At 45.6% G+C, this 16,394-nt stretch overlaps 1 protein-coding gene across 9 annotated transcripts in view; it reads left to right on the forward strand.

The window, feature by feature from the left end:
- COL16A1 (collagen type XVI alpha 1 chain) overlaps positions 1 to 16,394 on the forward strand; it is a 136,295-nt gene that overhangs the window by 38,368 nt on the left and 81,533 nt on the right. For all 9 annotated transcript variants that reach the window (XM_083751592.1, XM_083751591.1, XM_083751594.1 and 6 more), the window contains exons 7-11: positions 2,271 to 2,351; positions 3,643 to 3,777; positions 8,718 to 8,771; positions 12,051 to 12,086; positions 15,736 to 15,762. In XM_083751592.1, the coding sequence (XP_083607718.1) occupies positions 2,271 to 2,351; positions 3,643 to 3,777; positions 8,718 to 8,771; positions 12,051 to 12,086; positions 15,736 to 15,762 (333 nt within the window). The remainder of the gene's footprint in view (positions 1 to 2,270; positions 2,352 to 3,642; positions 3,778 to 8,717; positions 8,772 to 12,050; positions 12,087 to 15,735; positions 15,763 to 16,394) is intronic.

Consider the following 16,394-nt stretch of genomic DNA (forward strand, 5'->3'; position numbering starts at 1 on the left):
GAGCAAGAAATGACTATATATTTCCAGGAAGAGATTTTGAAACGCTTGAGCTGATCAGCCAACGCATAATTAACAACAAACGAAGCTATTTTGGTGTAAGTGCATTCTGCAATAAATCAGGGAGCTTCAGCAAATCCTGTTCCAAGCCAGAAGCCAGCACACAAAATTCTTGGGCAAGGTTTGGGGCCTTGGCACGGACTACTGCCACCATCACCAGGCTGCTGTTATAACGCTGGTGGGGACATCACTGGTCACTTCTACTGCTGCTAGCTGCTTCCCAGCAGCAGCTAGAATGGACTGTGGGGTGGACTCGAACATGAGAACATAAGAAGAGCCTGGCTGCTGGATGAGCCAAAGTCTCTCCCAGTCCAGCAGTTTGTTCTCACAGTAGCCAACCAGATGCCCCTATGGGAAGCCCATAAGTAGACCCTGAGTGCAAGACCACTACTCTCCCCAAAATGATCAAGGGGATGGAGAGTGGCTCCCCAATGAGAAAAGGCTGCAACATTTGGGACTATTTTAGTTCAGAGAGAAGGCCAGCAAAAGGTGATATGATGGAGGTGTCAAAAAATTATTCATGGCATGGAGAAAGTGAGTGGGCAAATATATATTGGATAAGGCTAATAGCAGTTACAAGCCATGATGGTTATGCTGTACCTCCATGGTTGGAGGCAGTAATGCTTCTGAATACCTGTTTCTGGAAACCCAAGGAGGGGAAAGTGCTCTTGTCTCTCAGATCCTCCCTGCAGGTTTCCCACAAGCATCTGGTTGGCCGCTGTGAGAATAAGATCCTGGACTAGATAGGCCATTGGCTTCGTCCAGTAGGTTCTTATTCCATTCTTATGAGGCACAGTGCCTCTGATATTGGAGACACTGCATGGCCATCATGGTTAATAGCCATGTGAAGCTCTTGGTGTTGAGTGGAGCTCTAGGCCTGCACCCCTGAACTCTGACATTTTAATTATGCCATTTCCCAGGGTGTGTATGTTGGGAGCACGGCTGGTGAAGTAAAATGGCGGTGCTTGGAATTCAGTAATTTGGGCCCTGTGCAATTGTTGAGTAACTACTGAGCTGGTAGAAGCTTTGGAGTTTTGCTTAGACTCCAGATACTTAGAGTATGTCTTTGTGGGATTTCCCTATGGCCGGAGGGCAAATGATGCCATAGCAGCCTTGCTGACACTAAGCAGGTCTAGCTCTGGTCAGTGCCTGTGTGGGAGACTGCCTAAGAACCCTCACGTATCCTGCCTTAATTTCCTTGATAGAAGGAAGGTGATATTTAAATTCAATAAATGAATAGATGTACTGACCCATTAGTCAGGTATAAGCACAGTTCCACATGTGCCAGATTTCATCTCCCAACCCTGACCCCACCTCTGCTTCTAATTCATCTGCACAGTTGCAAAGAGGTCAAAATGAGGCAATTACCCTGCCAAGATCAGGATTTCTGATTGTCCTCTCTTTTCCTATAATAGTATTGGGAGTGACAGTTCCTTTTTGGAGAAGGGATTTCTCTCCCCACACATTTATCACACTGTGGCAATGCCACTGGGGAATTTGGAGAAGCACCAAAGAAAATATTTCACATACACTATTTCCTCTTTCAGAATGTGTGGTGTTGTTTTCTTCTTAAGTAGAACTTTAAAATAATGCTGCTCCAAAACTCCTAGGCCAACATTTAAAGGTGGTGATTTGTGCCTACCTGATGGCCTTGAGGGGAAATGTGCTGCCTTGGAAGAGGAGAGGTCCTGAGGATAATATATAGAACCTCATTCTCAGAACCAAGCCCAAGACCTGCCAACCCTTCACCAGAAACCATTTGAGAGGCAGGTGTCTGAAAACGTACAGACAATAGGTAGGTCACCCTGCCATTTCTCTTGCCCAGAAGAAGCTTGCCAAGTGTGGTGGAGCCTGGTAGGTATGTCACTGTCACTTGCTGGGCGGGAAAGATGGCATGGAGGCTGTAGATGCATTGACAGGGGCACCAGATTGGCTCTGCCAGTGCGTTTTCACTGCACTGATCTCCCTGCCACTTTTACCCTCTCCTTCTTGGGAAGCAACTGGAACACAACTGGTGAGAAGTTATCATAATGGCACCACCCCACCTGGTGAGCCACTTCTGCTCATTCCTCCAGTGGGATGTGTACTTGTACCACTATGATTTCCCATGCTTAAATGAAGGGCTGGCTGAGGCCTCTTCTCCAGGATCTGAAGAACCAGGGTGGATATTGGATCTCCACCCTATAACAGTTTGCTTGTTTCTTTGTTTGCAGTTTGACATTCAGCAGCTTCACATTTATTGCGACCCAGCCATGGCAATGCATGAGGGATGCTGTGAGATCTCTGATAACGGGGTGAGTAATACTGCAGATATGCAAAAGCTGTCACTTCTGTTTATGTGTGTGCTCCTGCATTTCCTCATGCTGAGGTTGCAGGACTGAGACATTTATCCACAAAAGCTGTCAGACAACTTTTCTAGAGTTGAAAGCACTGCTGTCTGTTTTGCAGGTTTTTATTATCTACAGTGGTGCATCAGGTTCCCCATTCAAAACCACAGGCAACAGCAGCAATTGATATAGATGTGATCTTGCATTGTAGATGCAATCTACTTAGTTACATAGCAACTTGCATGTAAAAACTGCTATGCTTTTTTTGGGTGGATCTGATATGTTGACACCTGCTGCCTGTTTGGGATAGTTTTTTTTTTGGGGGGGGGGGATAGCTATTTGAAACAATGTTGGTGTGGTTTTTGCTTCAGAAAACCTTCACTTTCAGGTCTATGCAGTCATTTCCCTCTACTTACTTCTCAACATGCTCTGATCTTGTTCAAATAGTACAGCCTCGTTGTGCCCATAAATTCAGTGGTGAGGAACCTCCTGCCCATGGGCCTAATCAGGCCTAGGGGAGGCAGTCATAATTTGGCCCCCAAGGCTCTTTTCCCCAATCCATGCCCCACACCTGACACCACACCTGACATCAGGTGGACACCTCATAAAGACACGGCTTGCAAAGGAATACTCAGGAGCTTAAAATGTAATCCTGTTTGTTCTTTGGCAAGCAGGGCTGCTGTAAGCACCAACCAGCTGTTTCGGACTGAAAGCTAGCAACTTAGAAGTTGCCACCTGATGACACACCTGTCAAAATGGCCCATGATGGTTGAGGGAAGTGAGGATCCAGCCCACCAGGCTGAAAAGTCTTGAGCCATAAACTTTGGTCTCCCAGTTCCTGGTTTGTCACTAACCCGTATTTGTTCCCAAGCAAATTTTCTGGGGCTCCCCAAACACAACAAAATTGGGCAGCAGTAAGAAAAAGAAAAAATGTAAGTAGACACTGTGCTAGGATGGGTGGAGCCCAGTTCTCTTATAGGGAATCAAAACTACTTCCTTCCTGATCATCAGAGTGATAATTTTGTAGTTTTAGGGGGGTATGCAGATCAGCCAATGGGTGGCTTGTCTACCTGTGTGTATGCAGGTGAGTGCATGAGGGAGTGTAGGGTGGCTTGCAGCCCCCAGAGATTGGCCAAGGGTAAAACCTTGGACCAAAACAAGTTAGCCACCGCTGCTATAAGCCCCAGGCCATGCTGGTCCATGAAGAGCTAATTGCCTTGCTCATCAAAGTTATTTCAATACTTTCCTGTTTCATCAGTGCTTTCCCGAAGCATCTAAAACTCGTCGCGATGTGGAAGTCATGCAGAGCAATGACCTGATAGAGATCAACCCTCAGACTGAAGGCAAGGTCTACACCCGCTGCTTCTGCTTGGAGGAGACCCAAAGCAAGCAGGTGAGGAACACCAACCAGCAAGAAAGAACTAGCATAGCCCAGGGCATGGGCAGCCAGCATGATGCCTTCCAGACATCTGGAACTACAACTCCCATCTGCCTCAGCCAGCATGGCCATTGGTCAAGGAGGATGGGAGCTGGAGTCCACAACATGTGGAGTGTCCCACTCCAGTTACTCCTGGTGTAGAGCTATGAATCAGGAAGCCGCTAGCTCAAATCTTGTTCCTGTTGTGAAGTCAAGACATGGCTATAAGCAAGCCTCTCAGTCTCCCATCTGGGGGTTGATGATGCTGTCCTTCCCTGGAGAATTGTAATGGTTATGACAAGCTAAAGTATGTCAACCATTTGTAAGCATTACATAAGACAAAGTGTTATTGATTTGAAATCCTCTGGAGAATTCCATGTACTGGAACTGTACAGCCCAAACTGTGGAAATATGGGGTAGTTGTGGTTCATGGGTTTTTGCTGCATGTGTACAGACAGCACAGATGAAGATAAAGTTTTCTGTTTCACCCTGCCTTTGTTGCTTGTAGCACTGTTTCTGTTCCACTGCATTTCGTCTTCTGCATAAACTGTTATTCTTCTCACTGTCCGCTGTGACAATATTGTGTTAATTATGTAAATTCCATCTTGTCATTATGTTATCCATTCATTTCAATGTAAAGAAAACATGATGCAAATGAGAGAAAATGCAATCGATTTCGTATCATTTGCAGTTTGAAAGTAACAACAGCAGCGAATAGCAATTGCATTTGCTGGATTGATTTCCATTCTGGACATGGAATGAACAAGTGAACATTGGCAATTTCTAGTCCTGTTTCTCTCTAGCAGACAGCTAGGTTGATACGATGTGATTAAATAGGATGGATTTATGTGGAAAGAATTTTATTGTGGAAGAAAAGCTGTGAGATCATTACTGAACAACCATTGCAATGTTAGCCCGCGTAAACAACACTGAAAACTTCCATTGCGTGTGCTTAGCCATGTTCGCCAATATCTTGCTGCAACCCCCAGCATCTGCCACCTGAGGCAGCTGGCTCACTCTGCCTAATGGTAATGGTTATGTCCAATCACATTGTGTTGGACATAGTACCATGGCATTGTTCCATTTACTGTGTGATCCCTGATTAGATGGGATCACCCATGTAACCATTATCAGAAGCAGCAGTCAGGATAAATAATGGCACCCAGCAGTTTTGAGAAAATATAAGTATTTGGGAGGGGAAATTACCCATCAAAATAAGTAATTTTGATACACAAATCGGAAAGTTGTAGAGACTCAGTGCAGTCTTAATCCTCTGCCGAGATAGATTTAATGGTCCAACTGATGGAAAACTAATTTGCCTGTTCCCACCATCACTGTAGTATGGTATAGAGAGAGCATTGCTGGAATTAAACACCAGTCATCTGTTCAACATTTGCTGGGAATATGTTTGCTACCAATTTAGGGATTTTATTTTTCACTGTCACATCCTACTGAGAAGAAATACACATCAGAGAAGGGACTGGGAAGGGGGGAGCAAGAGGTTGCAATCCAAACCATCTGAGACTACTGCCAGCCAATTGTGCGCTGACATGATGGATAGAATATGGAAATATTTACATCCCTGCTCACCAAAGATGGTTCTTAAGGGGGTCTGCAACATTTTTTAATACAAAAACATGATATAAAAGGAAACATCAGTACAAAAGCAAAACACAACCTTCGGTAGATTAAAAACAGCAGCAGAATTGATTAATCAATCATTTAAACACTTTATTATTCAATCACTTGGTACATAAACAGTTTTTTTACCTTCTCCCAGAGGTGCAGTTACTGCTTGATTCCTGTCCTATAACTTAAGTTTTCTTTCATCTGGTGAACAACATTCCTGTTTTTGATAGCTCAAGTGTAGGCATTCATATCTGATATATGATTAAATTGTGCTTCTTTTATTTACATAGAAAAGCCCCATTTAATTCAGCATATCTTGTAGAGGCATTGATTTGGTTTTGAGATGAATTGTAGGGCCAATAGATGCTTACATCCAGATGATTTAATATTAGCTTAGGCTACAGTCCTAACATGCTGATCCTTGTGGCTGAAGGGGGTTAGGAGGCAACAGATGCAGCCATCTGCTGGGCTACGTCTCTGTGGGACTCCATTGCCCTGGAAGCCCCACTCCCAGCCATAGAAAGTGGTGGTGTTCCTGCTAGTCATAACCAGCATAGGACCCCAAAATGATTTGTAATGGGGCTGGGTCACAGCAGGGCCAGCCATGGATCCACTGGGTTCTGAACCAGTCCATTTAGCAGAGAGGGCTCCTGGAACTGGCATGGCTTTGAAAAGTCACTAAAACCACTGCCCACTTCTTCTGCCCTGGCCAGCAAAAGCCAGCAGGATGTGATGGTCAACTCACCATGGCACTCTTAGTGTGTATATGCTTTTGTGTGCATTCTTTGGTTGGAGAACTGCATCATAATTTGTGTCTGCATTTTGAAGGACAGCTGCCTATCAGTTCATGTCTTGTTTTGTGAAGTGGGTAGATTTGCATTAAGATGCAAACCATGTTGGCTATTCCCCTCATCCTGAAGTGGCATGGACATCTTTGTCCAACTGTAGGTAAATCTGATCCTGGGGCATTGTGTTCTGACTTGGAACTGCCTTCTGACTTGGAACTGCCTTCTCCCACATATGGGCCTCCTTTCCCTGTTGCGCTCCTCTCCATCCTTTGAGATTCTTTCATTGATGAGAACACAAGCCTCATTCATTCACCCTCTGGGACAAAAACAAACCTGCCTCATTTTTTCCACAAGATTTAATGGTGGTGATGAGACTAGGCCAAAAGAGCCAGACTGAAGAAAAATGCAACAAGAGCCAGAGGATAGAAAACGGAGCTTATCAAGGGGTGAATCTTGACAGGATGGAGCAACAGATAAGTGGGAGCGGGGAAAGTATTCCTACAAGCACGAGGGTGTGTGATGATAAGCATCTTGCTGGTGGGTTGGGAGAAAGAGGCCAGGGTGTTAGGACGATGTGTAGGTGGACTAGTCCCTGGATGATTGAAGTGTAGGTGGATCTATGGCCCTTCAGAAATTGCTAAACTACACCGCCCATAATCTGTGGCCACCAGCCATGCTTGCTAGGGCTGATGGGAATTGTAGTTCTGTAATATCTAATGGGCCAAAGATTCCCCAGTCCTGACTTAGAGTGATGTAGAGACAGGCATGTAGCTGCTGCACAGCATGTTCCAGGGGCAGCTGAACAAGGTCAGAATGTGAAGAGAATTTACTGGAGACTTGAGTGGGGTTTTTTGCAGCGCACAGATGGTGCAAAAGGGAGCAAACAGCCCAGAGACAGGCAGTGCTGATATAATCAAAATATGTGTCTGTGAGCCATTTGGCAGATAAGGGGCACCACTCTCTGTTATAGTCTCTGATTTGAATGCAGCAGGTCCTGAGTTCTTGGCATATCTGGCTAAGGCTGCAAAAAAGGTTTTGGAGAGTGATGGGGTGGTGCTATAGAGCCACCCTCCTGACACTTGCTTCACTGCCTCTCACTGGGTTGTTGTGTGCCTCTCACTGGGCAGGATGGTGGTGGGGTGGGGCTGAGCAGGTACCCCAGTGAGAGATTGGCTCTGCCAGGGTGCCCACACAGACATGGCTTCACCGTCACCCTGCCCTGCCCCCACAAGGTCCCGGTTAGCAGCAACAATTCTGCTGTCAGGAGAACCGCTCTTCACTAGCCGCTCCTGCCTTGAGGAGCAAGACTGGAGAGCCAAAGGCCAAGATGGGTGACGGAGGAGGTCACTTGACCTCCTGAGCTTCTGCCATTTCATTTCTTGTTTAACACAGGAAACTGAATTGGTACAAGTCAGACCATCCAGCTCAGTACAGTTGTACCTTGGAAGTTGAACAGCTTAGTTCCTGAACATTTTGGCTCCTGAACGCCGCAAACCCAGAAGTGACTGTTCCAGTTTGTGAACTATTTTTGGAAGCCAAATGTCTGACGGGGCTTCCGTAGCTTCTGATTGACTGCAGCCAATCAGAAGCCACACTTTAGTTTTCGAACGTTTTGGAAGTCGAACGGACTTCCGGAACAGTTTACGTTCGACTTCCAAGGTATGACTGTACTGTCAACACTGAATGACAGTTTCTCTCCAGGGTTTCAGACTAGGGATGCTAAGCCCCTTGGGGAAGGGGCATAGCCCAGTGGAGTACATCTGCCTTTCATATAGAAGGTCTCAGGCTCAGTCCCCAGCATCTCCAGGTAAGGCTGTGAGAGCCTCCCTGTGTAGACAATACAGTGTTACATGAACCAATGATCTGGCTCCATATAAAGGCAGCTTTGTGTGTCCTGTGTTCAGGCAGGAGACCTTCCCAGCCATGGGAAGCCAGGATTTGAACTTGTGACTTTCTGCAAGCAAAGCAGATGCTTTATCACTGGCAGTGCACTTCCAGATGCTGTGATAAGCACCTGTTAAATGTTAATCTTAGTTCTCTGAACATCAGCCATTTTCTCCAGCTGCTGGCAACCTTCCCTCTTCACTAGGCGTGAAGGACAGAAAGAAGCTGTTTTGGCCCACATGGAAGGCTTGCTACGTGGGAGGGAGCATGGGATCATCCAGCAGATTTATGGCTTTAAAAGAAGATTGGACAAATTCACTATCAGTGGCTACTAGCCATGATGGCTAGGCTCTGCCTTCACAGATGGAAGCAGAAATGCATCTTAATACCAGTTGCTAAGAACCACAGGGGAGGGGAAGCTGCTCTTGTGCTCAGGTCCTCCTTGCAGGTTTCCCACATGTATCTGGTTGGCTACTGTGAGAATAGGAAATAGGGTGCTGGGCTAGATGAGTCCCCTTTGGCCTGATCCAGCAGACTCTTCTTATGTTCATATGCTAGAAGAATGGTTTGTGGACTACTAGCCTATAATACTGTATTTTCTCTGCTCTCTTCCAGGAGGAGGTGAGATCTTCTGGAAAGGTTGGTGTGAAAGATGGCCAAGGTGACAAGGTGAGGAATCATATATGGAGCGTGAGTTAGTAATTTTGCTTACATAGGTGTAGCATCTAAGAAGAAATTGAGCTACTGATCAGGGAGACTCCAGTTCTGACCTCTCCTGTCATGAATTTTTGAGTCCTCATGCCCATAGGACAGTAAGACCAATCAAACTCATAGGGTTGTTGTAATCTATGTGGGGAAGGGGAATATAGTTAAATAGGTTTGTTTGAACCACAACTTGGTAAGTTTGCTCTTTGATATATGCAGCTTGAGACAGTGTTGAAACATCCTTTTTGCATTTTTTTTTTGTTTTTAAACAAATAAAGAACAGTGTTGAAACATTAACACAGAGAAATATCAGAGGGGAAGTTGGAAATGTGGAATTGAAGGAAGGACAAAAGATCTAAGGTACAGAAGAAAAGCTGAGTGTCATCAGCATATGGGTAGTATTGAAAGCCACAAGAATTTGATACAAACGGTTGAAATTCCCATATTGGATTGTGAGAATGACATTTTACAAGGCAGTTTGAATTCAATTTCTTTTGAATGGGAGCATTGGCAAATGACCTATGGAGAGTTTTGTAAGGTGTTCTACTTTGGGGAGAAGTTTCTCGAGGAATTTCTCCAAGCACACACACACACACACACACACACACACACACACACACACAGTTTCTTTCAGTGGTATTCCAGACCTTTAGGGGCTGAGAATCAAAACCCTGCTTGTCCCTGCTTACCATGTAGTACTTAAGACTTCATTGATGCTAATCCTTTCCTGGAGAGCTCTCAGTAAACGGTTCCTTCTGAAGGCTTCTTTGTATGTTCCAGACTCCTGAGCTATCAATGCCTAAAAGGAAGCAAGCAAAGCCTTCTACGCTCTGGCGCTTGTTACACAGTCAGGAATTGTAGCCTTCATAACATGCCTCTGCAGTTGCTGCTCCTTGTTCAGACCATTCTGGATGCCACAGTCATCCAGAAGATTCGATTGCTGACGTGGATATTGTCTTTCCATTGATGCCATCAGTTATTCTGAACCCACAGATACCGGGGGGTGGGGGAGTGTTGTATAAGTGTAGGTAAATGAAGACCTCACTTGCCAAGGACCGAAAGAACCTTTCCTCCAAGTCATCAGAACTCTTCTGATGTCACTTCCACGCCACCACAAAGAAACAAAAACAACCTTGGCTCAGTCCTGGGACAAGCTTTAGAAATTATCAAAATTAAGTAAAAATGCAGTTGGATGCATAAACCTTTGCACAATTTTGCCAAGGTGGGGTGGGATTATGCAGGGGGTTGTGCAACTGAATTCACTGGGGGAAAAGGGCAGCCTCTGCACTTTGTTTCATGTCCCACTCAAAACAATGAAGAGCACGCCTAAAAAATGGTTTCTTCTGAATAACTAATAATAATAATAATAATAATAATAATAATAATAATAATAATTTGTACCCTGCCCTCCTGGCCAAGACTGGGCTCAGGGCAGCTAACATCAGGTAAAAAAACAATTGATTAAAATAGAACTTAAAAACAGGATTAAGGTACAACTTAAAATGCACCCTCGTTTCAGTGGAAGCCCAGATAAAAAACTGTTTGGGGGGAGAAAACGTCAAATCTTCACCAAGGCCAGCTATCCAGACTGGTCAGGGAAGTCCCCAAATAGGGGTTCCATCACAGAAGGAAAAGGAAAGAGGAGGAGAGGATCAGGCTGATTCCAAGCCAAAGGTCAGGCGGAACAACTCTGTCTTACAGGCCCTGTGAAAAGAAATCAGATCCCGCAGGGCCCTAGTCTCATGAGACAGAGTGTTCCACCAGGCTGGAGCCAGTGTTGAAAGGGCCCTGGCCCTGGTTGAGGCTAATCTCACTTCCTTAGGGCCTGGGACCTCTAGAGGGTTGCTATTTATGAACCTTAAGGTCCTCTGCGGGGCATACCAGGAGAGGCGGTCCCATAGGTACGAGGGTCCTATACAAGGGACATTATGCTCAAAAGCAAGGTGATCTATAGTGCTCTGCGGAGTTTCTGTGGATATCTGAGCTCACAGGAATACTGTGCTGAAATAAATGGGCAGGTTTCACATATCCCAGCCTTACACCTTGCTGGTGTGGTGGATATACCCAGAAAGGCATCTCTGCAATTTCCACAACATTCTGACATCCCTATCAACAGTGTGTAAGTTTGCATTCCAAGCACCATTCCTTCAGTTGCCCCCGCTGCAGGGAAACCGCAGCATCCACCAGATGCCTCGGCCTGCCTGGTTTGGCTTCTTTAGAGCTGACCATCCCATGGGAAGCATCTCACACTTAACTGGTTTGGTGGGAGGAAGCAGTGGTCAAGCCACAAACCCTCACATATAATAAGAGTCTTTCGCTGTGCCCAGAAATTTGCCAGGGAAAGGAGACGGAGCCAGCTGCCTTTCAGACAACCGAGTCCCTTCACTAGCTCACTGGAGGCTTCCACCCAACACCCCCTTCACTAATAAGCTGCTTGGCCTGTACTGTGATCATATCACAGGGGAATCAGAGAAGGTATTTGCTTAACACCCCCAATGTTGCATTTTAGTATTTTCCTGATTGCATTAAAAAGAGTCAAAGTTTGATCATTTGTGTCACTGTCCATCATACTGACAGTCACAAAAATGCATAAACATTACAGAGTGATTGATAGTTAAACTTGTAGGTGGATGAAAGAAGACCTTGTCCATGGGGCGTAAGTCAATGAATGAATTTATCTAGTAAACTCGCACATGTTTACAAACAAATAAAGCAACACTGCTGAAGAAAAACATTCTCCCCTGACCCTTGATGGACCCTTGTGCCACAGCCAGCATCACCATAAACATGGTGGTCCATCCTATGTGAGGAAAAAGCAGGGATGCCTTTATTAAGGTGGTGCCCACCACATACTGATTCTTTTAATTACTTAAATTCAAAGCAAGTTGCTTTTTTAAAATTAAAAACTGCTGTCCAATTCATGGTGGCATCTTTTTAATTGATCAAACGTTTTAAATGTCAGCTCTCCAACCTGGTGCCCTCCAGATGTTTTGCCTTGGTGCCTGGGGTAGATGAGACTTGCCATCCAAAACATCTGGAGGGCACCAAGTTGTAGAAGGCTGCAATAACTAATTGCTTGGCTGCTGGTGAATTAGTTAATACAGCCTTCTCTATTCTCAACTCACTGAACACAGCAGGTTGTACTTCTGAATAAAAATGCACAAAACTGTATTATAACTGTTGCAGCCTTTATTAGAAAGCATCTTCCTTTCCAGTTTTCTAATTGTTTTGTTCTTTTTGCAGTGTCCCCCATGCTCACAGAAGTCACAGCTTTCAAATGTAAGTCAACGGGCTGGTGTTAATATCACATTGATTTTTTAATGAGCTTTGGATAAGGCATGCTGATGGATACTAATTCAGGATGTCAGTTGCTGCAGGTTCAGGAAGCAACATGGGCTCTCTTTAACTTCCAGACGTGGGAGCCATGCATTTGTGGATTTGGGAAGAAGGGGGAAAAAGCTCTATAGGTCCAGTGGGCAGGAACTCGTGTCCAAGAGTAACTGTTCCTAGAAAACTGTTAATTAGGCAGGAGATGAGCTGAGCTGGAGGTCAAGAAGGCAAGGTCATGCTCAGAACAAGAAAGTACTCTGGGTTTGGCATCTCTGGTTGCCAGCTGGATATGCCACACCTACCAACATTCCTCAGATGTAAATAGGAACATTTCTCACTCCCCTCCAACTGAACCTCCTTGATTCTGCTGAGCATTTCCTATGAGAAGAAGGGTAAGGCAAGACCAGCCTACCTCTTAGGGTTGTTGTAACCCCACAATAACACCCCCTTCTCTCTTTTTTAAAAAAGACCCACAATCTTGCTTGTTTCAAGAGTTGGCCAAACACTTTTGGTACTCTTGGGAACATTGTCCCACCTACATCCCTTTCTTTCTGGTGTTAGAGCAGCATCATGACTGTTTTGCTGCCCCAGCTGCAATTGTAGTTGAATGTGCAGTTCGCCAAATTAGAGAAGCAACTGACATAAACTTCTAGTTGTGAGCAATGTTGAAATCACCTGACACACACACACACCCCACACACACACAGACACAGGGCCTCTAACGGGACAAGGCTGTATTCTTAGATCCTTCCTCATTTGGCAGCCGAACTGCTGACTCAAAAGGCTCCTCAGCAGCTGCAGAATTGTAACCTCAACAGGGACCATTGATTCATTCATTGATTCATTCAGCCCAGTGGTGGGTTCCTTCCCCGGAACCTGGATTTCCATCTTCTTTCTCCCCTGCCCCCCAAGTCCTTTTACCTGTCCCAGTTGGCTGAATATCCAACTTTGTCTGCATGCTTTCTAAAAGGAGCTGTCGCTGTGATCCTAACCCCCATCCTTCCACCACTTTCCCCTGTTCCTTCTGGCTTGCATCCACTGGAACATCTGGATCACTGAAGAAATCTGTGATGGCTTCCAGATGTCAGTAAGGGTTCCCATGGCAACAACTTTGGCACATGGAACCGCAGAGGATGAGAGGAAGAGGTGGGGAGGAGAGGCTGCATCAATGCTACTCTTTGCAGTTTTCCCTTTCCTTGCTTACTTTGGTTACTCTTCTGCAGGACTAGATGGTGGGACTGCCAAGCAGTTGCACAGGAATTTGTGGGAGGTGAAGCCACAGATCTGAGTCTTGGTGGCTTGGCCAGAGTCCCTTTTAGCCACTACTCCCCAGATGTACTCTAATGGGGACCCTGTGGCTTGACCCTCAACATGAACTGAGGGAGGGGGCAGATTGGTGTGTGAGAGAAAAGGACAATAAGAAGCTGCCTTATTCCAGTCAAATCATTGGCCCAGCTAGGTCCATATTGCCCACACTGACTAGCTTCACAGAATTTCTGGCAGGGGTCTTTCTCAGCCCTGCCTGGAGATATTGGGGGTTGAACATGGGACATCCTGAATGCAACACATGTGCTCTACCACTGAACTATTGCTCTCCCTTAAAAAGCCCACTTTATTCCATGCCAGACCATTTGTCCATCTAACTCAGGATTGTCTACAGTGACAGGCAGTGCCTCTCTTGGTAGAAGACAAAAGCCCTACCAAGCCCTATCCAGAAATGCCCAAGATGAACAAGGTGCAGTGTTTTGGTCCTTCCGGCTTGCCATACAAGGCTCAAGCCCTGGGCTCTTAGTTTCCATCTGCATTACAAGTGGCGGCTGGCTGCATGACTTTCCCCTCTATAACCATATTGTATTAGAGTTCGTGTTGTTTGTGCATCCTCTTTGTGGCCTCTCCTTTGCAATACTTCTCACCAGGGGCCTTCTGCATGCAGAAAATGTGCTCTGCTGCCACTGAGAGCTGCCCTTTCCTTGACTGCAGGCTCTGATCTCCACCTCCAGACCTTTCTTGCTTCTAGTCCGAAGGGAGCCAGCATCTGACATATTAAGAGATTCTTACAAAGGCCACCAGTTCACTCTTGATGAAATGCAAGGTGCTGAATCGTCTCAGCAGCCCTGGGGCACAACTCCTCCCTCCCAACTTGTACACAACAATATCTCTGAACTTGTTAAGCACCATATCTCCATCACTGAGCCACTGGCTCCTCCTTGTAACCTCGGAGAGCCCCTGCCAGTCAGTGTAGGCAGTACTGAGCTAGATGGACCATTCGTCTGAGTCAGCAGAAGGCAGCATCTTATGCTGCTATATAACCAGTCTGTTGGTTAGCCTGAAAGCTCTAGCAGAGACCTGCACAACCTATGATGCTTGGTGAGCTGAATGCAGACACTATACAAGACTTGTATTGTGGCGGGGAGGTGGGGGTTATATTGTAAGGTTCTGCCCACCCTCACGTTAGGGTTAGGATGAAGTGAAATGCACTCTGGCCATGCTCAGGGGCTGCCTTTTCACACTGGTGACCTAAAAATGAGCTAGGGCTTGTCTTCCCCCTCTCAGATTAAGCTCAAGCCACTCTGAAAAATCAGACTTTTGGGTGAGATACTCTGTTCTCTGAAAGATGCTTAAAGCACTCGGTCTTATGTGACTTCCAGCCATAAGAATACGTTTGCCTCCTTATGGACCTCCCTCCTGGCAAAGGGGGCCCTACAATGGATACAGCAGCTGCAGAATAGTAACTTTTGACAGGGGCTCTTCATTCATCGCAGTGGCAGCCAATTTTCCACTGGTATGTTTTAAACTGAAAGTCAAAGCTCAGGGTCAATCTTTACTTCAATGTGTGAATGTGTGTGTGGTGGAGGGAGGGAGGGAGGGAGATGCTGAATGATTGCATGGATAGAACATATGGATGCCAGAACCATCTGCAGTGGGTCTTGAAGTGGAGATGTGCAAGGAGTCTTGAACCTGGATGCCATCACACTGTCCTGACTGGAAGAGTGAACAGCAATGAGACTAGCCAGTCCTGATTTCCTCACTTAGACCCACACCTTTAGCATTTCTTTCTCTTTGCCACAGATTACCTCCTTAGATATCCACTTCACCTCTAATCTATGTAGCTATGCAGACATCTTGCCCCTAACTTTAGCAGGCAGATGGAGCCCCATAGGCCTGACCCAGCTAGCCTGTGACTAGCGCTGGCCCCCATCTTCTCCATCCGTTTCTGGATCCTTTTTCAGGTTGTTCCAGCAGTGTTTATAAGAGGCCCTCCCTCCCTCCCTCTCTCAATAAGACACCTACATTTTCCATCCTTGCAGCTTGACTAACTTTTCCATTTGTCTTTTCCTTGGGGGAAGGAGGAAAGAGTTCCTCTCTATCTTCTTTATGGCAGCCTCTTAAGTTTGAGGCCTGTTATGTTACCTTTTAATCTTCTTTTCTCTAGGCTCACGTTACACAGCCCCTGATAGTTTTAACTTTTTGTCGGCCTGGATACTTGCTTTTCAGTCTCTTCCCGTTTGACCTGATTCCTCCTTTTACTTACTCTTGGCATGCAGAATGATCGCTGAGGCGTCTAGCAGGTGCATTAATTTTGTTTTTATCTCTTCAGGCCACGCTGGGTCCGCCGGGCTTAAAGGTAAGTCTTTCACCTTAGCAGAATCCCAAATGGTGGTGTCTGCTTCAGGCTCCACATTCCTAATCTTCTGCAGTTAACATTCCTACAAGAATTGGCTGTCTGGCTTGCCATCATTAGTAAGGCTAAAGAGGACTGCTGATCACTATGCATTTCCTTTTAAAGCCTTCTTCTGACTGGATTAAATAAATGAACGGACTACAACATATTAAGCATGTAAATTACCTTATCCAGAATGTTCCCCAAATTAGAGTGCATATTTGTGTATTGATACTAACAGGCAATAATGCAGGCCATGTGCTCAAATGTCAACCACTCCTTTTTCATTGTTACTAGGGATTTGTTATTTTCTCTTACTGCTTAATTACTGTCACCACTTGCAGTGGTTCTCAACCTGTGGGTCCCCAGATGTTGTTCGACTACAACTCCCATCATTCCTGAGCTCTGGCCTTGCTAGCTAGGGGTGATGGGAATTGTAGTTCAACAACATCTGGGGACCCACAGGTTGAGAAAGGCTGGCTTAGAGGTTTTTGAACAGTAAGCAGTTTATAAATGTTTATATTGTTAACTGCAGATACTGCACACAATCCAACTTCTGTCATTTGCGAATATTTTTATTTCAGGGTGTTTGTAAT

This window comes from Podarcis gaigeae, assembly GCF_964106915.1.
Source record: "Podarcis gaigeae genome assembly, chromosome: 8".
Classification (NCBI taxonomy): domain Eukaryota; kingdom Metazoa; phylum Chordata; class Lepidosauria; order Squamata; family Lacertidae; genus Podarcis; species Podarcis gaigeae.